Source organism: Triturus cristatus, chromosome 9, assembly GCF_964204655.1.
Source record: "Triturus cristatus chromosome 9, aTriCri1.1, whole genome shotgun sequence".
NCBI classification, from domain to species: Eukaryota; Metazoa; Chordata; class Amphibia; order Caudata; family Salamandridae; genus Triturus; species Triturus cristatus.
The window spans coordinates 326328020-326354699 of NC_140592.1; the positions used below are offsets into that span (position 1 = coordinate 326328020).

Consider the following 26680-nt stretch of genomic DNA (forward strand, 5'->3'; position numbering starts at 1 on the left):
TCGCTTCCACAATGTGTCCTCCGAATGGCTCACAGCTCGCACTACAGCGACCGCCAGGGATCCTGATGCAGTCTTCTCTGTCTGTGGCCTCCCACAGTGCCCAGCTCCCTCGCCTGGAGCCCGATCGAGCGAGTCTGACCAGGCCGACTTCCCTGCGGGACGACAAATCTCTTCCCGGGGCCCTCGTAAACTCACACCTGCTCCTCTCAAGACGGTGATCTCGGTTCCGCAGCCCCACACCAATTCACATGGAGCCTGCCATCACCTCCGGCGGGCCAGCCACCTCCAGAGCCAATGCCAGATAACAGTCTTTCCTTACACGGGAAGCAGCACTTCCCAGTGGCCCTCAGCAAGGCTGCACAGCCGCTCGTCCGTTTATCGGATGTTTAATCGTTCTCAGGGGACTGCCAGACTCAGACTCAAAACCAGTGAGGCCATGGTCTCTCTGGAATGGTTCCTGTTCAATTCTAGACGATAATGCCGGCCACGGTGGGGGATAATTGTCGGATTATCTGTCACACTTTCAGAGCCTCCCCGCAAGGCAGCCATCTTGCTGTTGGGGTCACTAGCGCCCCCCCAAAGCCGAAAGTTAAGCAGACCAGGATAGAGCAAGGATACAAGAAGTGGATTGGCCCTGGTCAGCGCTTACCTTCCGAATTATAACAATGTCTGAAGAAAAATTTCTGAAAAGGTAAAGTTCAGGAGGCCAAGGCTGCAGGAAATATCCGAGGAGGGAGAGTCATCGTCGGATGGCCTTGGGTCAAAGCCAAGGAGAACATTTCTACGTTCAGACTTAGTCACTGAAATGGAAGTTAAAAAAGTCCATCGGAACGAAGCAGAAGGCTGTACCTGAATACAGTTCCACGAGGGCGGATACCCTTTTGACAAAGGACCGCTGAAACAGATTTGCTACTTCAGAGTAGAACCTAGCAGGAGAAGCCGCAAAGTCAATCTGACCGGTGAAGTACTTTGGGTGGATAAGCGAGCAGTCTGGTCCCGGTCTTCTCCTGGTTCTCAGAGCACTTTTTGTCTCAATTTTGTAGTAGGTCCTCAGTTTTGGAAAATGGCCATCTGGGCACATTTTGCACCACAACCAAGGGTCCAGGAGTGGTGGGTACCCCACATAGAGACATTTTTACTGTGTCACTTTAAGGTAGTCATGCTGTTGTACAGCCCTAGAAAGCACTGTAGTAACAGTCTTCACTTCATTTTATCAGCTTGTTACGGAAAGAATCATGAGGAGTTCTAACTTGTTCACAGATTTACTTAAGATACTTATGATAGGATTGCAAGTAACCTTTAGTTCTCCAGCATTAGGTCTTTATTAATATTTATAAACACTAGAAATGAAGAGCAAGCTCATTACCCAATGGAGAGTGATGAGAAAGCCACAGGAGCAAATATAGTAAACATGAAGTGAAAAAGATAATAACATCTCAAAATTCAATGGTTTTCCTCAAAGATACATTTCTCACTTTAGGTCCGGATAACAATGTGGGAGATATTTCCATTTTGGACAGAAAATCCTGTTTCTGCCCAAAATGGGATTACACAGTGGAGAAACATTATGTGCAGTGTAGGGACTTTCCCTCCAGGTTTGTGGCATGTAAAACATGCCTCAAACTGGGAGGGCAGCCAATGCGTATTCCTATTTTGTGTACCTAAGAATGAGGGAAAACAGGTAAAAATAGCATGTTATCCCCAATTTTGAGGACTGCAACTTGGAAGCGAGTACAGATTAAACACCAGCTGGTTACGTACCCTAAACTAACAGGTATTAGTTGGTTTGCAATTTTCACCCAAAGTAACATTAGACTTGCAATTTGGCTTTGAGTGTCTGCACTTAAATCAAAGTGTAAAAAGTAATGTTTGAGAGGGACATGGATGCCATTGATTACAGTAACAGAACATTTGCAAAGGGGATCGCCTGCAGCTTCTTTTCCTAAAGATATGACCTTTAGATCAACCTAGATCAGTTTTTTTCTACTATCATATTCATAAAACTATTCATCCGACTACAATTAGTCCACATGTTGCTAGGTCTGTACTAGTAACACCGTAAGTAACATAGTGCTGCTTGCTTTTTCTAATCTTATTCATCATGGAAAGGGATCTTTTCGTACCCACTCCGTGAATTGGGGAAAAAAGGAAGGAAGAGTGAGTTAACAGACACATTATTTGTATGGAATAAAGATGTCAGAGAGCCTATATTTAGCTAACCTTTCGGTTTATGTGATGACAACTAAGATACTTACTTTGCAAAATGTACTGAATGTTGGATTTTTGCCTCAGTAAACATGTAGATACTTTTGCCAATGGAGATGGATTGTCTTAAAACGTTAAAAAATCAATTCTCAATTAAATGGTGAAAAACAAAGTCTAAGAAAGTCTCTTCTTTTATAGTGACTTATAAGGACAACTTGAATATAGAAATACCATTACTTGTAGGCAACAATTCTCCTTCCAATAATTCATGAAATAGGAGCAGTGCTTAGGCTCGTAGGTGTAAGGATTTCATCCAGGTATTGTAGTCGTTTCTTCAAGATGGATAGAGAGTAACTATCCTTTATTAAGAGCGGATAGTACTAAACCATGAGCTGACACCTCTGCTCATTCTCCTTCTGCCACTGCACTCCAACACTCTAGAATCCCCACTGGAACATTAACATCCCCATGGCAACCCACAACCAAGATGCCACACTTCTTCCCCCTTTAGCAAAACAACAACCCCAACACAGTTCCAGTAACATAACATAGAATAGCATAAAAGTACACGTTGTCCATTGCTAATAAATTTTACATAACATGTAAGCTTAAACATTGCTACTTTTTTTCAAAACAAAATCTTTCAACTTACTAGGAAGGATCACAACTCCATCAGAGGTTGCAGTTGTAGGTTTGGATAATCTCCTTCCAATATCTTTTGTTGAACGGTCATCAGTGTCTACAGCAGTTCCACATCATCCTCTCCCCACCACAACAAATGAGCATTGACAGCAGCATCCACTTCCTTCTGACTATGCCCCTAACACATTATATTGTTACACCTAGACATTCTTCCAAAATGCCACACTTTACCATCACTCAGCTTCGCAGAGCATACATAAACCTCCTTCATTTGCAAAGATTCAGAGAGCTTGCTACTTTTCTTCTTATTCCTGGGACTAAGTTTCACATGAAGCCAATCTCCCTTCTGGAAATCAACTTCCTTCACACCATGCATTCTGTCCAAGTACTCCTTATATACACTCTGTGCATCCATTAAATGCATTTTTACAACAGCAGGTGAACATACATTCTGGTGATCCACAGACATCCAAACATTATTATCCTTGATGAATGTTTCTCTACCCCTAAATACTTTGAATGGGACTATACCCCATCACTGTAGGAGTAATCCTATATGCCCATAAAAGTGCACTAAGTTACTTCTCTCAGTTCTTCGCAAAATGTATGGCAGCTTGTATACTACCACCAACATGAGGCCTTTACCCTTTTTTGGATTTGACAATTCCCACACGTCCTTCGTGTGTAATACTCAAATTATTTTGTTAGAGAATCTGTGAAAGAATGACTCTCACCTCTGAGGAGTGACCCTTGGTAAAACACAGACAGCTCTTCTTTTAGCTCCTAATAGGTCCTACAAACATCCTTTAGTTCTTTCTTCTCCGGTCAACCACTCACAACATACCATTTAACTTCTTTTAACACATCATCCTTGTCATATCCAGACTCCTAATCATTTTTCATGATGGCACCAATTTCTTCCACCATGGCTACACAGTACTTGTCCCACTCACTAGATTCATATACTCTCAAGGATAACGGGGTTCTGCTCAAGTATTCGGCAACCCTGTTTCCTTTCCCAGGTAAATATTCTACATCATAAATGTAAAAAGAATCTCTAAGACATCCTAGCTATGCAAGGATTTGCTTTCACTACACTTTCTGTGGTCAAAACCTTCAACAATGGTTTTTGATCTGTACGTAAAGGGAATCTTGCACCCCACAGGTATTGCCTGGACTACTCCATAACCCAAACAGACATTACCATCTCTGTTTCAATCACAGAATACTTTTCCCAAGTGGGAGACAAGGAACGGGAAGCAAATGACACAATATATTCTTCACCATCCTCCAAAAACTATGACTAAACTGCTCCTAATCTTTTCCACTGGCCTCTGTGGTGAGAATACTACTAGCAGTAGAATCAAACCCATGCATTGGAACAGCATTACAAAGATCCACCTCAATACTATCAAATTATTTTTTGTGCCTTTTTATTCCACACAAATTATTGGTGATCTTTCAGCATTTGTAGTAACTCGTCTGTCTTCCCAGAAAAAATCTTCACAAATTTGGAGTGAAAATCCCTTAGATCCAGAAATGATCTCTTGTCATCTTTACAAGTAGTTGGGGGCGTCATTAATAGACGCCACCAACGCCTTCTTCAGAGTAATACCAGATCTAATTATCTCATGTCCCAATTATGTTACAGTATCCGTAGCAAAGTTACATTTCTTTAACTCTGCTGCTAACCCATTGGATGCCAATCTTTTCAACGCTGTTCACAACTCACGATCATGCTCCAGAATATCCTTTCCTTATAACCAAGATGTCATCCTGAAAATAAACTACCCTCTAGAGGTTTTTAAATAATTTATCCATTAACTGTTAACAATGACCGCCCCTGAGGCTAAACCAAACGGCATTCATACAACTCTATAACAGGTATCTGGGTGCAAGTCTGGATTCTGTAATATGCCTGTAGCATGTACCAGCGTGTAGCAACAGGGTGGGGTTCTGTTGTTTTAATGTACTTTAATCAGGTATGTTCTTCATGGTAAAATGTGTACGGGTAAAGATTGGACATGAAGATAAATACACACCAGGGAGGGTATAGTGAAAAACAGACACAGGAAAAACTTGTTATAATGTACTTACCTCGATCTTGAGCTCGACAATCAAATTGCTAAAGAAAAGAAAGTGATTAGAATTAATTCCAATATCACAAGACACCTCTCAAAGTACTCTATGTGTAGATTCTCAGCTTCTCCAAGTATGGCCTCACTCTGCGAGGGTTATTCCAGGTAATGATACAAGAATACTAGCTCGAAAGGAGCATTTAGCTCCTATTTTACTGAGATGCTTTCTTTAGGGCGGATTTAATTAGAATGGATAATATGCTAATTTGGTCTAATGCCATAACCTCAACTAAAATTCCTACGTAATCCTAACACCCATAGAAAAATCTAAAATCACTTTTTTTGGTATTGCTTTCCTACTACCCATTAGATGCTTTATCATGATGCTCGGACTTTTCCACTTTCAACCAATTAATTCATTGTAATCGGATACTTTCTGAATTGTAACATTTGCTTCGGAACTCATGCTTTCTATGCCTTTGCCTTGATTCAGACATTTTGAGGATCATAACATTTTTTAAATGCTCAGATACCAGCAGGCGTTTAGAACAGTTACTGTTTATTGTACTGTGAGCCAGAGATTATCCATCTAAACATGTAGTCCCTGAGCACCTGATGATGTAATCACCAAATTTCCTTGGACCCTCGGGCAAATCGTGCTGAAGTCACTTCTTTGTGTCAATAGTGTTATGAAAAATTAATAAAAGTTTTTTAGTGTCCTGTCCAATGCAGGCTTCCCTTTTCCACCCTGCAGATGTAATAATTTTAAAAATTGAGGGAACAGGTGAGGAATGGTGGAGTGCTTCTACAATTCTCCACCTCTATTCCTTTACTAGATTCTTATAGAAAGAACCAATCACCCCAGTAAAAATGAAATATTATTTTATTGTTTAGTTAATAAAAACTTACAATATGATGCATTGTACACTTTTCATACGTAATATCACTGTTGGACAACTTTATAAAAGCACATGTAAAATCAGGGTTCTTCCCGTGATGAAAACAATGATTAAATCAAGTTAAACAAAAGACCTAAAAAAACATACTGGTAGAGTGCATTCACAAAAAACATAATACTCCTGCTATTGCTGCTTTGACTAAAGTGCCCTGTTTCCACTGTTGATTACTAACCATGCTACACTCTATATGTAATCCCATTCAGTTCTATGGTGTGGCCTACAGACAGGGCATTTTCTACCATTAGGCAAGACTAGGCGGCCGCCTAGGGCGGCAAAGGGGCTAGGGTGGCAGAAGGGGGAAACATTTTTTAATTTGAAGGCAACAGCACCTGTATGTGAGTGCAAGCGCACCAGCTTGTACATGCTGCGCGTTACAACAAACAAATGATGGACGGAATGCTGACAATGCAGACATTCTCCCCCAGTCAAGAGATCTGGGTTAAATCCATCGTTCTTTTGCCCACTACGCCACCCCAGTTCAGACATGGCCATATGCAAATCAGTCTTGACCCTGTGCCTCATGGGAACAGTCCAGCCCGAACTGCCAAGCCATGTCTTCCCTGGACCCGAATCAAGCATCCTAGGACCGGTTTCTGGCTATCAGCCGTCATCAGCCAGGATAGCTTGACTCCAGTGGCGTAGTGAGCACGGGTCCCACGTCTGGGAATACCCATCCCACTTAGGGCGAAAAACGTTACAACAAACAAATGATGGACGGAATGCTGACAATGCAGACATTCTCCCCCAGTCAAGAGATCTGGGTTAAATCCATCGTTCTTTTGCCCACTACGCCACCCCAGTTCAGACATGGCCATATGCAAATCAGTCTTGACCCTGTGCCTCTCTCTCTCTCTCTCTCTCTCTTTGTCTTTCCACTCCCTTACCTCCATCCACTCCTCGACACAACATTGCTTTATTGCCATAGCATAAAGCAGTGGTTCCCAAACTTTTGACTCCTGAGGATCCCACTGAGTCACCACTGGAAGTCGGGGACCCCAAAGCAATTTTTATGATTTAAATTTCAAACGTTAAAGCAGTAATTCGAAAAAAATTAACACGTGTGCACACAAAACAAATATTCGAAATACTAAGGATGTTAGGGGCATATTTACAAACCCCTACCACCATGGAAACATCACTTTTTGCAATGTTCGCGTGTCGATAGGGGCTTTGCCTTATTTACAAGGCAGCGGTAAGCCACTTAATATGGCTTAACGTTGCCTTGTAAATAAGGCCCCCTTTCGCGCAATGCTTAGCGTGAAGGGGTGGGTAGTGGGTTTTGCAGTGGGCACTCCACCGCAAAACCCATTGATTTTGATGCTTCCCCCTATTCACAGGGGTAGCGTAAATAGGAGGCAGCGCCAAAATTAACACCAGGGAAAACCAGGTCTTAACTTGGCGAAACGAGGAGAAATGCTTTATTTCTCCTCATTTTTGCTTTTTCCATGTGTGCTGGCTTGTGCAGCACACATGGAAAAAGCAAAACGCATTGGATTGTTTATGTTCAGGAAGGTCACCCTTCCTGCACATAAACAATCATGAAAAAAATGGCATTTTGTAACTTCCATGTGTGCTGCATTAAGCAGCACACCTACAAGTGACAAAACCCCATTTCAAGATCATGTGCAGGAAGGGGGGCCCTTCCTTTACATAAACAATCTTCCCCTGCAGGCAGACACGCTTGCACTGTGTTGCAAGGGTGCCTGCGTTGGCGCTACACTGCTAAGTGTAGCACCAGCACAGGGCAAAATGTAGGGCTGCACCATATTCTTGTAAATATGGTGCAGCCCTGCGTTTCTGAAGTGGCGGTGCGTGTCGTTAAGACACAGAGGCTAACGACACGCTCCAAACTTCTTTTGTAAATATCCCCCTTGGTATTTTATATTGAAAGAATTTTCAAAAAAATAAAATTTTAATGGGAAGGTTGGTGCTGCATCTCTGTGACTAATTTTTAAATGGTTGGTTTTATTTCGCAGTACGAGGCTCCTACTCCTGCCAGGGCCAGACTGGAAACCCAAAGCAGCCCTGGAAAATGTTTTCAGACCAGTCCCCATACGGTGCACGCCAAGTGCATTGAGTGTGCCTGACCACTACAAATGGGGCTTTGGGAGGCTCTCCCCCCAAAGAAATTTAGGAAACAACGGTGCAGTCTACAACACGTTTATCACTTTACATCACACACATATAGAGACAATTAATCATAAGTGTAATTCAGTGTATAGAAAATGTTACATAAGGCAAAGGGGACTACAAGGTGTAGGATTCACATGTCATTTACACTGGTAGGCATTTTTAAAGAGTGCTTGGTCTGGAGAAGCACAAAAAACTCGGGATTCAGAACATAAAACAGTGATTAGCATTGACTTTAACAATAAAAATGTATTTCCGCCCTAATAAACTTTTTTAGCAGCATCGGGATAATGAAAGACAGGGAAAAAACATAACTTACTAACTTGTACCATGCAGTTTGCAAGCAGCTCTTTGATGACAATTATGTACTGCACAGTAACAAAATAATCTTTGTGACAAAAGCAGTAACCCACTCGCCTATGCACATAAAGTACTGTTATTTAAAATGCACAGTACACGTTCTTTGCAATGGGCATATTAACCCTCTGTGCTACATTAGCTAACTCAAAGCTGCCACAGGACAAAACTCTCATCTCTCTCCAGCAGGTACATTAATCACTGGTGTTATCTTGACACTTTTATTGTTTCTGGAAAACTGCTAATTGTACAAGTGCAGTGCTTTTTAAACTGCTGCCTGCGGACCCCCTGGGAAAGTGTCAGGGACCCCTGGGGGTCCCCGGACCACAGTTTGGGAAACACTGGCATAAAGTGTTTAAGGCAGCGCCAGTGCAGTGCGTATGGATCACATAATCCTTGAGAGACAATGTCAGAGGCTAAGAGATTTACTGCTCCGATACCCCCCTCTCCTCTCCCCCCTTGTCTCCCAGGCCGATCTTTCTCCACGTCCTCTCCTACCTTTGTGCCTCGGTCTTTCCTCGTCTCTATACCTTTGTCTTTCCTCCTTCCTATACCTTTGTGTCCATGTCTTTCCTCATTTCTATATCTTTGTGTCTGTCCTTCCTCGTCTTTGCAACTTTGTGTCTGTTTGTCCTCCTTTCTATACCTTTGTTTCTGTCTTTCCTCCTTTCTATACCTTTGCGTCTATGTCTCTCCTGCTTCCTCGTCTCTCTCTGCTTCCGCGCATATCTCCTATATTGCTGGGATTCTTTGAGATGTTTCGTTTCCACCCCTCTCTTTCTTTTTAGTCCTCTCCTAATTCTCTTTCACTCTAGTGCTCTCTCTCATTTACTTTCACCTTTCTCGCTCTCGTCCTCTTCTCTCCCTTGCCCCGCCTTCTCTTGCTTCTCTTTTTTGACTCTCACTCTCCTTCCTATATTTCTGCGCTTCACTCTTCACCTCTCTCGGCTTTTCGCTCTCTTTACTCGTCTTCTCCTATTTCACTTTCTTTCCCTGCCTCTCTCCCCGTTCCCTTTGTGCTCGTTCGCTTCCCTCTCCATGTTCACAACGCTCTCTTTCCGTCTCTTGCTTTGTGTCTTCCTTTCGCCTTCTTCAGATCGTCTTTTCTGTGTTTCTCAGCTTAAAGCTGCCACTTACTGAAACCCATGAACTGTGCTCCTATCTCTCACACCTCGTCATCCAGCACACTGCTCCGCACTGCGCCCCAGAACACCATATAACCATGTCGGTGATCATACACACCACAAAGGATCCCAAAACAAAGACCACAGCCTTCCAGTCGCATACCCGACATGGTGTAGCTGGCTGCCCACCTAGGCAAGCGCTTCAGTGCCCCACAAGCGCTAGATAAATGGTGTAGTACTGTACAATATATGCCGTCTCTTCTGCTGCTCGTCTTCCCCTTCTCATTTTTAAATATTTATTTATATAGTTCTTGTCATCAGGAAGGTTTCATGGCACTGACATGCCAGGCGAGGGCCATATTAAGATTTCACCAAAGCTTAATCGGAATAAATAAATTACTGTAGCCCTCTACAAGACATATAGGGGGTCATTAGATTTCTTCTGACAGGTCTCCTGTCTTAGCACTAGACAGGAAAAGGTGCGTCTCCCTGTCCACTCTTTATTCATTCTGGAGATACAGAATTTCAGGTCTGTCTTGGGATGTAGTGCACAATAAGGGAGAAACTTACATTTAAGATTAGCCATGCCAGATTGTATGGCCTATGGAGAGACATTTGGACTGTACACTTTTCTCTCTTTCTCTTCTACTCCATACCCATTTCTCTCTCCACTTTTCTCTCTTTGTCCTTTTATTCCCATCTCTCTTTTACTTCTCCCTCCTACCCCTGCCTCTCTCTATTGCCCCAATTCCACATGGTTTTAGTTTAGACCACTGTTTAGATAACACCAGTTTCTGTTAGTAAAGTGCAAAGGTCATCAATTCATGAATTTAAACGAAGCACCAGACGGTGCCCTTCGTGACATGTAGGTTGCAGTTTCCCGGGAAAGGCCAACTACCACTGAAATCGCCCTGATTGGTTAATAATACCCCTTTTACTAATTTTGAACCCAAATAGTCTGAAAACTGTTCACTTGGAACAGCCCTAAAAGCCCCTATATTGCCATAAAACGTACAGTGTCGAAACTGGAAAATGTGAAAGGAAGTTGTTTTCTCGAGTTGGGAGTCCACTGATTTGGGAGCAGCGGCCCTTGCAGCTCCCCTGCCTAGTGTGTGATGTGACCAGTGGTGGGTGGAGAGAGTGAGCATTCACGAAACCCCGCATGCCAGCAAGAGAGCTCATAGTTGTGTTTAAAGGCAGCAGCCTTGTTTACCTACACAAATAATCTGCACACATGTCACATGGTGTGATTATTACTCTATACCTGAGCAATCCCTAGTCTCTTCTGGCAGTGCCTGCTTCTTTGGAGATGTCCAGAACCACCAGCCTCTTCATGGACTGAATAAACATTGTCGAACTGTATCCCTCACCTAGCAGTCAATAGTCAAACTGACCCTTCCCAACGATGAATCCTTTGCAAACACCCCCTACCAGAAAGGTTCCTGACTAGGAACTGACACTCTCCAGTCCTAATAGCCTTTCAGAGGTACCTTTTGTAGGAAAAAATGTGCTTCCTAGAGGCTGTTCCACCTCACCCCTTCTTGGGTTGTTGTGGGCACCTCGTCACACTGACATCTTAATGTTCTCACTTGTGTACTCAGTTGATAATACACCTTCCATACCAATACATATAAAATACAGACGAAAGACCACAGTCTGTTGGTATTCATTGTAGGACATAGCTTTCTTTACTTTATATCCAAACACCAGATATGTTAAAGTTTACGCATTCTTTCTTTACAGACTTCTTAATGGCAGAAGATTGTAAGACTTTGTAAGAATTATAATTACATCCCCTCAAGGCAGGCTCAGATACCTGACAACATTCTTTAAATAGCATATCATAAGGCAACATAGCATCAATTATTCACAAGTGAAAGCTATGAGAACTTCCTGGGCTGCATCCCTGCTAGGGGCACCTCTAACTGTCCCCAGCCACATCCTGATGAACTGTCCATCTGTGGGCAACTTTGGGGTAGGGCCAGAAGTATTGAACCACCATCATGCCAGCCCTACCTCCAGCCAGCGCCTAACCCACCAAAACCTCACAGCAAGAGCAGACAAGGAGCTTCCAGGCACCATCGCTGCTCAGGGCACCCATGACTCAAGCTACACCCCAATGAACTCTCCATCTGTCAGCAACTCCAGGATAGGACAAGAAGATCTGGTTCTTTTATTATTGCCTGCAGACTGGGAGGGTGTTTATTGTGGAAGGTGAAATGGTGATTTTGTGTGATGTGACTAATGGGTTCTCGTTCGGAATTATGTTAATCACGTATGGAGGGATGGATACACCCCCAGGATAAATCACAGAGCAAGTGGTAGGTGAAAATGTAAATAATTGAGAGAATGCATCTGCGAGGACCACACTGATGTATGCATGAGTGATTTATTACGAGAGGCATGTCTGTGCCAAGACCGGAACACAGAAGAGGCGCTGCACACGGGGCAACAGGAAGGGTTGTGATTCCAATACAGCACCACCGTAGTAACAGGATGGGTTAGTCATGCGTAGGATCCCACAATCCGGTCAAGTGAGGACAGCCAGGATAACAACACAGGTCTTCTTAATCCTACAGGTGACATATCCACTAAACCCCATCTTAGATTTCACAACCATCTGAAAGGGGAAAACTGTACACACTCAAGAACACTGCCTGAACACAAAATGAAGGCTGCTTGTATTTTCCTCTGCGGAACATGTTTTATTTAGTTTTTAGGTCTCGGCTAGCGAACAAGCATTTACAATGCAACGGTCTCGGCATTGTTAAAGTTAGAGCTATTGGCATTGCTCATGACATTTTTTTGGTTTATGTTTTTGTTTTTAAAACATGTAAAGAAACGGCATTGTTATTTACAATGTCAATAGCTTAATCAGTGTGTGTGTCGGTGGCTCTGTGTGTGGGTGCAAATGCAGTAGGCCTCGCATTTGAGAGTGATTAAGCTATTGACATTGTAAATAACAATGCCGTTTCTTTAAATGTTTTAAAAACAAAAACCTAAACAAAAATGTCATGAGCAATGCCAATAGCTCTAACTTTACCAATGCCGAGACCATTGCATTGTAAATGCTTGTTGGAAATGTTTTTGGAATGTTTGATGTGTTTTATTGTTTAATGTTGAATACAAGTTCTTTTATATCTAATGCATTAATTCTTCTAGCCTGGATGACAGGGGGAGAGAGTGATGGTAGTAAAAGGGAGGGGGCAGCATTTTTCAGTTCTCGCCCAGGGCTTCAAAACACCTAGAAATGGAATCTTAGCCAGCTTATTTCTAGCCCCTGGCATTAAATAAAGTGAGCTTTCCATATATAGTTTAAGGTGCAATGTGCCTTTTGTAAAATCATCTCTAGGCTTGATAGTGCTAAGCCCTAATTAGTTCACGTTATTCCAGGTGCCCATATAATGAGGACACAACAATCACCCCAGTAGTTAATTTAGTGTCTGTGCCCTGACAAATCCTACACTAAACAAGTATGTTTATAATTCCATTTCCGTCACAGGCCTCACTCAGGTGCGGCCAGTGTTTAATCTCTGTGCTCATTCAAAACTTGCTCTTAATTTACAGGAATTACCTTTAGAAGTCCGAGTGAAACTGAATGCATAGTCGTGCAGTAGCCTCAATTTACAATGGTCACCTTTGAGTACTAAAGTGAAGTCATTACTCATACTGCATGCCGAACCCTTATCTACAGTGATTGGGCTTCAATAACAAGGCTTTCTTCTATGAGGCAGTGTGGCCAACTCCTAAAAGATCAGGGGTAAACTAGGGGAAATCATTAGCAAGTCAAAAGTAAGTCAGATATTCCCAAAAACATAATGATACTCGGTCTGTTATTTCTAACTATGATGAGGGAATCAACTCTTCCTGTCCTTTGAGTCCGAAGTCTCTTTTCTCAGACCAGTGAATGGGAGAGTAATTGTATGATCTTTAAATGTGAATGTTGTCATGTGGATCCAACACCACCTATTCATGTTTAAAGTGGTGCATTTCATAGGCAATCAATGAACCTCTCTTTCAGGTAGGCAATCAACATCTGCCAAATAAAGTGACTGATTGTCCCAACAATTCACAATCTAGAAATCCCTTGTATGCCACTATTATAGTGCCATGCCACAACATACCCCAAAAGCTCTAGCAACTATTAAGGTTTCATGAGACACCATAGTCATTGTGTTGATGATAAAAACTGGGAAAAACAAACTTTTGCTTCTATTTTTACACTTTGCAAGAATGGTAAGTGGGTGCAAATTTCACTAGATGTGTTGGCTGCCTGCTTACATTTAGCACCAACATGTTCCTGGGGAAAAATCATAATAGAAAACAAAAGGAGCACCAAACGCTAAATCTTATGGGTGTCGATCAAAATACTGATGTTTTTTTTATGTTGACCTACCTGCACTTACTGGTTGATTGCAGAGTATCAACTACCAACATATTGTGACACTAAGTAGATGTGGAGGTAAGAATAATACATGCATTGTTACCTATGTTTCCTTAGCTTGACGATATGTTGGAAGTTGATGTCCGTGATTTGATATAAGTAAAGGTCAATATTACTGACCTCGATATTTTGACATTAATTAATCTGTGATAAACTGCAGAGATAATGGTAAACGTGGCAATGGGTTTTAGTACCAATTTAGTGTGAATGCTAAATGAGATGTAAAGAGGAATAGAATACATACACTTTAGCTTCAGAGAACCAAATGTCTTTGAAAAACAGTAAATATAACTTGTGCCGTAAAGTAACTATAACTAGCGGCTTCGCCAGGCACTGCTAATTAACCCACATATTACACCACTCATGACATCTCATATGACATAATTGGTAATATCACTGCAACATTTGCAGCAAAATTATCAGTGAGAAAACTGTGCATGGCAAGGGTGTGAGTTATGGTTACCTTAGGGCATGTGGGGGGCGGTGCGCTGCCCCCTACCTGCACTGATTCTGTCCCCAGGGACCCCATCTCCTGGGCCTGTCAATTAGTAAAATAGGAGGGGTGCCACATGGCCACCCTCCTCAGGCCAGTTTTGGCCCTGGGGACCCCATTCTCCCAGGGCCCAGCCACTTCCAGTGTGCAATGTTGGGGGCTGCAGGGCAGACTCAATGTCCCCGCGGTCAATGCCAGGGGAGCCGGCATTGGTCCGCACGGAGGGAGCAGCAAAAAATGCTGCTGACCGGAATGCAGGAGAAATGACTTCATCTGTTTTCCTGCCTACTTGACAGCGGGCAGGAAAACCTATAAAAAGTCCACTCCCAGCAGGCTGGAGCAGTTTTCCTGCTTCTGCCCGTTGGGAGCGTATTTACAGTTTGCTCTCGCTAGGCAGGAGTTCTCTAACTTCCCGGCAAGCAAAAGTAAACATCTATTCCTGAGGGTGGGCATCTCGGGCATAGGGAGCAGGCCCCGGGGGTGGCGGTCCCCAGGGCCATTAATGGCTCCAGGAGGGGGGGCCACGCAGCCCCCTCCTTTGTATTAACAGGGACTTGCCCCGTGGAGATGGTGGTCCCCGGGGCCAAAAAAGGGCCAGGATAGGTGGTAGTCCCTGGGGCCGTAATGGACCCAGGTAGTGGGTCCGGTTGGTCCCCCTCCCGATATAAGCATTGCCTTTGGGCCAGGGAGGTGGTCATACTCAGGGCCGTAAACGGCCTGGAGTGGGGGACCACGTGCTCCCCACTCCCAAATATACTAATTTAATTTTGCCCACATGACCTGGTCCACTCAGGGCTGAAGTAAACCAAGAGCGAATTTGCGAATCCACAACCAGGCCTAGGGGGTCAGGGTATTCCTACCCTGACCCCTTCTCTTTTTCTTTTACTTTTTTTTTAGACTTGGCTGAGTTAAAGTCCAAAAATGGCTGCCAACACTTTCTAGATGAAGTGTTGGCAGCTAATCAGATCTCAGTATGAGATTTGTTGGATCTGTGGAGGAGCAGTGTCCCTAGATCTATACATTTGTTTTTTCTTTAATGACTTGAAAACCACTGAAGGGATTTAAACCAAATAATAAAAAGATATCTTTCTGGACCAGCTTCTTTCTTTCTGTGAACTTTGGTGTAATTCTGTTCAGCGTTTCGAGCTATAGTCGTGTCTAAAATCTCTACGGGCAATAACATTGGAGGTGCAAATTTTTTGATCCCTTACTTTTTCTCAACCCCCCACCCCCTGTTTAACGGATCACCCCGAAACCTTACATACACAACTAGACACAAAAGGGCACTTTTCATTTTTAATCCCATGAACATTTGTCAAATGGTGCCAGTTATAAGCAAACCAAAAAACGTTTTTCCCACGGAAACTAGGTCCTAACTATTACTACCTACTGGCGCCCCAGAAGGTAATTCTGCACCTGTGCAGGCAATGAAACCTGTGTTTGCTACCGCCGGACGGGAGCATTCGTAAAACTTCAGCCAAATGGTAGCAAAAACAAAGTCTGCTCCCAGTGGGTGGGAGCTTTAAAAATGCTCCCGCCAGTTGGGATCAGACTTATGATCTATTTCAGAAATAGATCAAGATATTGCTCTGACCCAGAGGGAGCAGCATAAATAGCTGATCCCTGTGGATGGGAGCAATGCTGGCTCCTGCAGAAAACGGGGAGCCGGCTGGGGCCCTGGGGCTCCCCCACATCCCCCTACGTTGTTTATGGTGGGTGCCCGGAGGTGGCACTGAGGCAGCCACCTATATTAAACTAAGGCCCCGGGAATGGTGTCCCTGGGGCCAAAACAGGCTCGGGGAGGGGGAGCACACGGCATCCTTCCCCTTTAAAATATCATCGGAGGACATAGTCCACGGTTGTTGTCTCCCGTCCTGAGGGCAGAGGCCATGGTTCTCCCTTTTAATTGCTGCTGAGTATGTAAAGGCGCCAAATCCCCTACAAAATCCACCCGTTTGGCCCTGCTCCTTCCACGATATGCAACAGTTTTGCCACCATTTTCCTACCTGAATAGACAGTGTGCTTTCTTTACAATTGCACATTGAAAAACAATTTGAAATCCTTAATAGAGGTGCAAGCATCGTTCATTTATTGGAGCTCAATCTCTTCTGTAGTGATGGCCAAGATGAGTGGGTTCTTTCTTGTCGCTCCTGGTCTGAGATTAGAGTCTACGGTTTTCCCATTTAATAACTGCTGAGTATGCAAAGGTGCCAAATCACCTATAGGCTTTGCCCGCTTGTCTTTCCTTCCAGTTAGTAGTATGCAACTCTATTCCTGACATTTTTAACCCGATGGACAGTGTGTTTTCTTTACAATTGCATGTTTGAAAATGATGTTAAATCATTGATTGAGGTGAATGCATCGTTGATTTATTGGAGCACAATTTCTTTTATAGTGACTGTCCAAGATGAGTGGGTTCTTTGCTGTCGTCTCGTGGTCTGAGATTAGAGTCCTTGGTTCTTCCTTTTAATTGCTGCTAAGTAGGCAGAGGTGCAAATTCACCTACAAGCTCCGCCCATTTGGCCCTGCCCCTTCCACGTTAGTGGTAAGCAACGGTGCTGGCTCTGGGTGGGTGGGCCATGGCCAGGCCCTGTGGCTAACCCCCTGCTGTGCACAAGCAAAGACCTTGCGCAATGTGGGGATGGCTGCCTGTGGGGTGTTTGTCGCAAGACCTGGCCTTAGGCCAGGCCCTGCAGACAACCCTCCTCCGAAAATAGCCAAAGGTCATCCGCAGCAGGGGTTTGGCTTAAAGTATGGAAATAAAATATTACTTTATGTTTTAAAAAAAAACCGAGAAATTCACTGGAAAAAAAAACAAAGGTTAAAGTAACATTATAGTTGGGGGAATATGTCAGTGACATTAACATTTTGACCACAAAAAACACACAGATATTCACCAGTTATATTTAGCAATTCACCAGTTGTACGTTGCGCCTCCAGCATGCACAGCATATGACCTTATTTATTACATCACTCATGACATGTTCTATGACATCAATTATGACAGTACTGATAACATCTTAAATGACATAATTGATGACATAATCCACGTTTCATTTGTACACAGTACTGCATACCAGAGGTCTCCAACTACTCTATTGGGACCTACAAGTAGATCCTGGACACCTTAAAAGTAGCTCGCAGCCGTCTTAATTTTTTAATAAGCACAGGGTCACATTTTACTTTTAACGTGAAGGGAAGGCTGTGTTTACTTTACATTATTATCATCAGGATGCAGATTGCAGAGCCTGATAATGACCAGTGCTCAGTCAGATCTATATGCCAGGCTGGGTCGCAGAGGTGAAGAACTGTAGCACTGAAGTATTTTACTCTTAAATAAAAGTCATTGTCGACTCAGTATTGGAGTGTAAGAACAAAATGATGCTTCTGAATGCTTTTAAATGGGAGAAAATTAAAATGAAAGGTTACCTTAATGATTAACTCTTCATTTTAATATTTTTCCATTTCAAAGTGTTGCATTTACAAGCAGTAGACCTTTTGCTCACGGAGGCCAATAGACACTGTGCCAGTTTATAACTGAAAAATAGTCTTTTTTTTGGGGGGAGAAATGGAACGTGAAGATAAGGTTTTATATGAAACATTAAGTGTTAATTCCGTTCTCCACTTTCAATTAAGCCAAATACCTCTTAAAGTTTTATGAAGCATGCTTATTTACTTACACTTCCTCCCATTCAAACAAATGTATTTTTTTGTTATAAATATGACACCATGTCTACAGGCCACTGGGAGCAAGGTACTTGGTGTTTGAAAGTGTGGCACTTGGAAATGATAGAAAATTGTAATGATGAGTTTTATGGATTCCATATGAACAAAGTTAACTCTTCAGTTTAATTTTCACAATACAGTGCCATATTTATAAGTGAAAAATACAACCATTATAAGTTGGAGAAATTTAAAGCACAGAAAAATGTTCCAACCAACTTTTTTGAGGAACATTTTTCTGCATTTCTCCTGTTGGAAATGGGGGTCTCTAGTTGGCAGAGGTAGGTACCTTTGTCCAAGTAGGGACCCTTCTTCCTAGTCAGGGTAAGGGGGTGTCAGAACTGGTAAAATTATGTTTGGTTCCTCAGGAGCAGTACCCTCAAGAAGCCCACCTTCCAGCAGCCTCGACTCAAGCTTAACTGCACTGAGTATCAAAGTGGCTAGATAGGGAGGAAAGGAATTAGGGAGGGTACTGCGGGGAGGGAGACCTGGAACGAGACGTTGTCCTTGATTAGATTTCCTTTCGGGCTTAGTAAACTCTTTGACTATATTGAACATGGGTTAAACAATGACAACCTACCTGTAAAAGAAAAGCAGGTTATGCATAGAACAGTTGTTGTGTACGTCTTCCCAGGCTTCACTGGCAATTTCTGTTCCTATAATCCTCAAGGATGCAATGTTATGGCTAAACAACCATGTTTTTAAACGAAGCACACATTCATATAAAGACTTGGCTTTAGACACAATGTTTCTGTAATGATGTACTTTAACCACTGTTAAATATCACAGTGGTACTTCCAACAACCTTTTTGCAATACACAACACTTTACATATGCTAATGAGGCAGATTAATATTCAAATGCCTAAGGGAGTGCTTCAGCTCTATGTATCAGAGTTCAAATATGCAAATGTGCAGGAAGCGCTTCAGCGCGATGCACTGAGTCCAAATATACAAATGTTCAAAGAGCGCTTCAGTGTGATGTGACACAATGCCAAAGTCATCAGGTATGCAAATCCCCCCAAGAGCGCTTCAGAGCGATGTGCCCTAAATGCCAGAGTCATCAATATGTAAATGCCCAAAGAGCTCTTCACCGCGATGTGCCAAGTTGCCAAAATCACCAAACATGAAAATGACCAAAGAGCACTTCAGCCCGATATACAAAAATGCCAAAATCACCAAACAGTTAAATGACCAACGAGCGCTCCAGCGCGATGTACAACAGGGCCAAAATCACCAAACATGTAAATGACCAAAGAGCACTTTAGCGCGATGTACAAAGTGCCAAAATTACCAAACATGTAAATGCTCAAAGAGCGCTTCAACACGATATGCAACTTTCTTTCAAAATGCAAAATACGAAAACAGCAAATAATAAAAACAGCACATAATTCCTTTCACAATGCTGTTGGTTAGGAAAGGAACAATCCTTACCTGATTGTAGCTGAGAGAGGATCTACAACCTGGGAAAAGAAAACAGTAGTCTCCTTGCTGCAACCGGAATCTTCTTTCAGCAACCGTAGAACAGGAATAGCTGCTACTCAAGCTCAGGGTTCTCAATAACCAGAAATCAGGACAGGGTGTGGCCCCTATTTAAAGGGCTCAGGAAGAAGCTTCCAGAACAGGGTGTGGCCCCTATTCAAAGGGCTCAGGAAGAAGCTTCCAGATTCCAGCTCACAGGAAAACTACGGGAGCCGAGAAGGGACATTAGGCCTTGATAACATCATAGTCTGCAACAAGCATTGGCACATACAAAAGGCAAAAGTCACAACAAGCATTGGTGAAAAACAATAGAAAACAGTAAACAGGTGCCAGACAAGGTGCACCAGGAAACTGACGTGGCAGAATCATGACAGGGGGATACACTTCAGAAATAACCCCTGCTCATCCCTTTGGTAGCTTGGCACGAGCAGACAGGCTTATGTCAGAGGCAATGTGTAAAGGATTTGTGAACACATACAGTAACACAGTGAAAACACTACAAATGGACGCCACACCAGTTTAGAAAAATGAGTAAAACTTTATCTAAACCAAACAAGACTAAAAACGCCAAAAATCCAACATTCAATACTGGAAGAAATACTTCCACCAACTCGGTAGCTCCTTTGGGGGCTACCGCGTTACTGAACGCAGCAGTCTAACAATTCCAGCCAACCGCATTGTTACGGGTTAGTTAAAGTGTCGACAGACTCGGAGACAGTACCTTTCTTGTTGCGGCCGACATGATGGTACGAGCCGGTCAGGGGCAACTGTCGCGGTTGCGATGTGAGATGAAAGCGTTGCAGCATGCGGTGTCTTCATGGGCTGGTGCAGGCAGTGGCTCGTTGACGGAGTCGGTGAGACCAAGGCTTGTGTTGCAGGGTGAGGTGGTGCTCGATGCGGTGCTGGCAGGTCACAGTGCAGCAACTGAGCTGGTTGATGTTTGAGCTGTGCACCGACATAGTCGGTGACGTCTGTGCAGCGTGTAGCGAAGCGGTGCGGCAGTCTGGTGCACACAGGACGTGGTACAAGCAGCGGCTATTTGACGGAGTCGGTGAGACCAGGGTTGCATTACGAAGCAAGGCGGTGATCTCTGCGGTGCCTTCAGGACAGGGAGTCTATGATGGACTTGTGACGGAGTTGGTTTCTATTTTCTTCTGTGGCGACGGTACCCAGAAGGATGATGAGGTCTTTGCTGTTCCTGAGACCACTTGAACAGGGGGCAAGCTCACCTTCAAGCCCTTGGAGATACTTTGCAAGCAGGATACACACACAGTTCCTCTCCTTGTCATGAACAGCCACTGCAGGCCAACCCCAGACAGCACACAGCAAAGGGGCAATACTCCTCCTCTAGTTTCTCCAGCTCTTCTCCTTGGCAGAGGTTCCTCTTGCAGTCCAAAAGTGATCTAAAGTTCTGGGGTCTAGGCCCAATATTTATACAGCAAAATCATTTGTTCTCTGGTCTCAGAGAAGCACTGTGCTCAGTCAAAACCAGTTCTGTCCTCTCTGGTGCAGCTTCCTGGCAGGAGGTGGTGACAGCATTGTGGAAAGCAGACCAGGCCCATTCAGGTGAAAGGAAATCTCCCCCCCCCCCACTCTAAATGCAGCCCAGGCCTATTCAGCCCAGCCCTGACTCATCCAGACTCTCTGGAGCCACTGCCCATCTCCAGCCCCTGTCAGTCCAAAGCCAGACAGTCAATACACATCCTAGCAGAGGCACACTGGATGGCTAAGCAAGAAAATACCCACTTTCTAAAAATTGTATTTTCAAACATAGAATGTAAAAATCACCCTCACTAAAATATGCATTTTGACATTCTGAGTTCAGATATACTAAACTTTATTTTCCCACCTTATTCCCAGGGGTAGTTATGTTTATAAGATGTTATAAGCAAACTCCCCATTCCGGCCTATGGGAACAGGTAGCCTTACAATAGTGAAAAACGAAATGGGCAGTATTTCACTATCAGGACATGCCACACACACCAGGGATTGTCCTACTTTTCACATAGAAGCTACCATGGGCCTACCTTAGGGGTCACTAACATGTAAGAAAAGGGAAGGTTAGAGCCTGGCAAGTGGGTGCACTTACCATGTCGACATGGCAGTACCAGACTGCGCACAGGCTCTGGAATGGCAGGCCTGAGTTACATTTAAAGGCTGCTTATGTGGGTGGCACAATCAGTGCTGCAGCCCACTAGCAGCATTTGATTTACAGGCCCTGGGCACATACCGTGCACTGTACTAGGGACTGACTAGTAAACCAAATATGCCAATCATGTAATCACCAATTCATAACAACAATTTACAAAGGGAACACTTGCACTTTGGCACTGAACAGCAATGGCAAAGTGCCCAAAACATCTAGACCAGCAAAAGCAAAGTCCAACACAAAGCAAAATAACAGGCGGTAAGGCAAAAATACAGGGGAAATCCACGCCAATGAGGCCAGGTCTAACATCTCCGATATGTGTTATACATGTAAGAGTGCTACAGATGGCAAAAGGTATGTCCTGGACAATAAATAACTACGATTCAGTCTCTCAGTAACCTGTACACTTATATCCCATTCATATACACACATGTTGAGATATCCCTAAAGAATATGCGCTCACTGACACACATGACAGCCCTGTCATAGTGCCTCATGTCAAAGTATTTTGTTCATACCATAGCATCTGTCTTTATGGCATTAGGCTTAAGGCCATAAGCTGGGTGCGGAGTGTCTGGTAAAAATGTGCGTGCTGCTTAGCCTTCAGTAGCTCACGATGATTTTCACTGATCAGAAGTAGATCTCAGTAGAGAAAATTTTGGAGACTCCAGCTCTATAAAGTAGGATGGCATTAAAGACCTGAAAGTAAGTACAAAATACCTCAGAGTAATATAAAGCATAATTAATGCCATCACAGATACAACTCCCTTAGGTGTAGCAAGATTGTGTTCTGTAAACCATTGACCCTATATCAGACTTCTCCAACGAGTAGCTCATGAGCTAATAGTAGCTATTCAGCTGCCTGTTAGCATCTATCCTATATACTTCCCAGCCAACTAAATTCGATGCTTTGGCTTGATTGAATTAATATATGTATACCAAAATTGACAATCGCGTGTTTAAGATGAAAATTTATGTATTTTCATAATTCATAAGCTGATGTTTTGGAAAAAATTATTTACTTTGTAAAATATATTTAAAGCTGTTATTTGAGATATTAATCATGAGGTGTTGGAGAGATTTATTACTGATATTTTTAGCTCGGTACAGGGGCATTACAGCAATGGCTGTTATATGTAATCCATGAAGACATATTCTACATTGACAAAGCATTTTTACATTGCTGGTGGCAACCATGTCTGAGGCAGTAAGGTAATCACTGGTGATAATTTTGCATGGGGTGGCACCTAATGTAATCTTGTTTTACCTGCACGGTTGGAGACTGCTGCCCTATACTGTACACTTCAAGGGTAGTCTAGTGCACATTAACAATTAACCATAGATATATGGGAAACCCTCATTGCAGACAGTGATCAATATGTACACAACTGTTCAGAAAAGCCAAGTTACTCAAGATACTCCATGTCTGTTCCAAAATTAATTCTCTACGATGGACAGATTTCAGCTGTAACAAACTCACTGTCACCACACTTATATTGAGATAATGACGTTGATATGAGTAGAAAAGAAGGCACTGAAAACAGTGTTTACTCTATAGAGAGAGTTTACATTGTGCCACATTTTTTGCAGACACTAAAACTCTCATTAGAAATACACCAGAGTATTAAAAAGTATATACTAAGAACAGTGTACACTCTATGCAGCTCTTCTAAAGAAAGACACTTTTCGCTTAAAGTAACCAAGGTCTGAAGGTGCGAAAGATCATACTACCTGCAGCCTTTATACTGTGATTAAAAGTTTACAGATAGCCCACCTATTGAAGAAAATGAAGCACATGTACATAGGTTAATACCTGCTGCACACAGTGTTCTATGTCATGTAGAAATTGTCATGCTGTGACGATTCTGTCTAGTGACTCAACGCTGCTTAAAATACTTAGAATGTAGTACGTACATTTGTATGTAACATGCTGAACACAAGTCATCAACTGCCACCTGCATAGAGTTACCCTTCAATGCAACAATTTATAATGTGTTCAATACCTCTATGCACCTATGATGCATTAGTAGCACACACGTTTTGTAAACACTTACACCCATTAGCTGGACATAATCTGTACAAAATTAGGTAGAAAAGAAATATAGTAGCTACTCGCCACTATGTAAACTATAAAACAAAAAAACACGCACATTGCATGATGTCATCAGTAATGTCATCAATTATGTAATTGGGGATGTCATAATTGATGTCATAAATGATGTCACAGAACGTCATGAGTGATGTAATATGCGATGTCAGAAGCAATGCATGGCGAGGCGCAAGTTATAGTTAGCACTGCTATCTATAACTGGTTAACTTTTGTGTGTTAGTTCAAAATGTTAATGTTGTCATTGACATGTCGACATAACTATATAATTACATTAACCTTTGTTTTTTTTCAGTATATATATATATATATATATATATATATATATATATATATATATATATATATATATATATATATATATATATATAATCTACTGGCGGTCGCCAGTAGATAGTTATAGTTAGGACCGTGTTTCCATAGGAAATCCGCAAAATTCTATTTGGAATAACTTTGGCGCCGGTTGACGAATCCTCGCAAAATTTTCAAAATAGGTGGGGCGCTCTGCTCCGCTCCTACCCTGAAAGTCTCGGGGTGATTCGTCAAGCGGGGGCCGAGAAAAAAGGGGGGTCCCAAAACGCATTTTCCCCATGCATTTTTCCATAGGGACCTTTAGTCCAAGGTACAGCCCGAACGGCTGAACAGAATTACTTGAAATTTGGCCGTCCTCAGGTCAGGGAAGTGCCTTTTGCAGGTCTGGTGTCAATCTGTTCAGTAGTTCCTGAGAAAATCAAAAGTAAAATCATATATATATGTGGGCGGAGCCTAACCACACATCTCATCCTGAGATCTGATTGGCTGTCAGCACTTAATCCAAGAAGTGTTGGCAGCCATCTTTGGACCAATATACATGATAGCACTTCATTAAAAAGCATTGCAGTTAATAGAAGGTTTTAAGACTTTAGTTACATTATAAATCATTTGTTGATGGTACCATACTCATTTTAGGAATTGTGGTATGTAAGGTGATTTCACCATGTGAAAAAACCTTCTGCTGGGATATCATGATTGAGAGAAAAATATTTTCTCATGCTTTTCCCACAGAGGTTTGGAAGGTGATCTATAAGCTAAACTGAGAGCATATTTTCTGTAAATTCACATTATCTTTCTCAGTCATGTGAGAATGAAGTCTGACATTCTCAGTAAAACATGTACATCCAACAAGGGCAGAGACTGTCAGTTGATTCCTTTGTGTTCTACTGCAGCTTCCCAGAGTGTTCCAAAGAACAACTAGAGCGCAAACAGTCCTACTTATGATAAACGTATGGCACACCTGAAGCCATCTTGCTTGGATTAAAGTGGTAACTCTTAAAACACTTTAAAAAGGAACAAAATGAGGGGGTTCATTTTTCCATAAAAAGGATGATTAGTGCTGCAGAAAGAAAAATTAGGGCACATTTTGAGTGACTTCTCAAATCCTCTTCTATTTCATTAAAAAATTCTGACATGCAGACTGAAACATGCACTTTCAATACCAGCAGCAGTTTTCCCTGGTGAGCAGTAGCTTTACTACAGTGATCTAATGAGCAAAAAGAGTGCTAACATTCTGAATTTATGGCCAATGTGTGACACATCTGAATGCCTTCTTGATGGAATCAAAGTAAAAAACTGAAAGTATTTCCTACTGAGGAGACTGCAGTAAATTAGGAAATTAGGAAACTTCATAACAAATAAGTCTCCCAAGATGGCCACCAGAGACAAAAGAGCCCAAATGTAGCCCAAATATCACCCAGATGTAGCCCAAGTATAGCCCAATGACAGAATGTCCCAGAGTGTTCTTAAAAACAACTAGAGCGCTTACTGTCTTCATTATGACAAAAGTATGGCACACCTGAAGCCATCTTGATTGGAATAAACTGGTAACACTTAAAACATTTAATTTAAAAAGGAACACAATGAGGGGGTTCATTTTGCCATAGAAATTATGATTAATGCTGAAGAAAGAAAATGAGGGCACATTTTGAGTGACTTCTCAAATCCTCTTCTATTTCATTAAAAAATTCTGACATGCAGACTGAAACATGCACTTTTAATACCAGGAGCAGACTTCCATGGTGAACAGTAGTTTTACTACAGTGATCTAATGAGCAACTGTAGTGCTAACATTCAGAATTTATGGCAAATGTGTGACATATCTGAATACCTTCATGATGGAATCAAAGTAAAAATCTGAAAGCATTTCCTACTGAGGAGACTGCAGTACATGAGGAAATTAGGAAACTTCATAACAAATAAATCTCCCAAAATGGCCACCGGAGACAAAAGAGCCCAAATGTAGCCCAAAATCACCCAGATGTAGCCCAAATATAGCCCAATGACAGAAGTGTGCAAAACACTTATTATTTTGTGTTTTTGCAGTGTTATATAGTGCAGACTTGTCAGGTATTGGAGTGCTTTACATGAGCATTGGTTACATCACACAAGAATAAATTCATTTTGGTTGTAGACATGGGGAGACTAAGTGATTTGACCAGAATCACAGAATGTCGAGCTGAAGCAGAAACTCCAACCTGGTCCCCAGTTGCAAAGTCTGCAGTTCTGGAAGTAACACCACATCCTCTCCCCTAAGTGCAACATTTAATCAAGTGGTCAACTGGATAAAAATACATAAAGATAACAAATAATTTAAAAGTGCTGTGTCGCTATTTGAAAACTCAGAAAATATGTCCTTATTTTAGTCTTTTAGAGCACTAACCATAATTTTGATGCCAATAAGACCCTCTCATATATGTAATTTCTAAAGGAAATGCTCTAGGTATTACAGTTTTGATTACATCAAGATGACGTCA

General features: G+C 42.4%; 1 protein-coding gene across 2 annotated transcripts in view; it reads right to left on the minus strand.

Annotated features, from left to right (window-relative positions):
* CDHR4 (cadherin related family member 4) overlaps positions 1–26680 on the minus strand; it is a 392851-nt gene that overhangs the window by 59119 nt on the left and 307052 nt on the right. For both annotated transcript variants that reach the window (XM_085625056.1, XM_085625057.1), the window contains one exon: positions 4945–4972. In XM_085625056.1, the coding sequence (XP_085481182.1) occupies positions 4945–4972 (28 nt within the window). The remainder of the gene's footprint in view (positions 1–4944; positions 4973–26680) is intronic.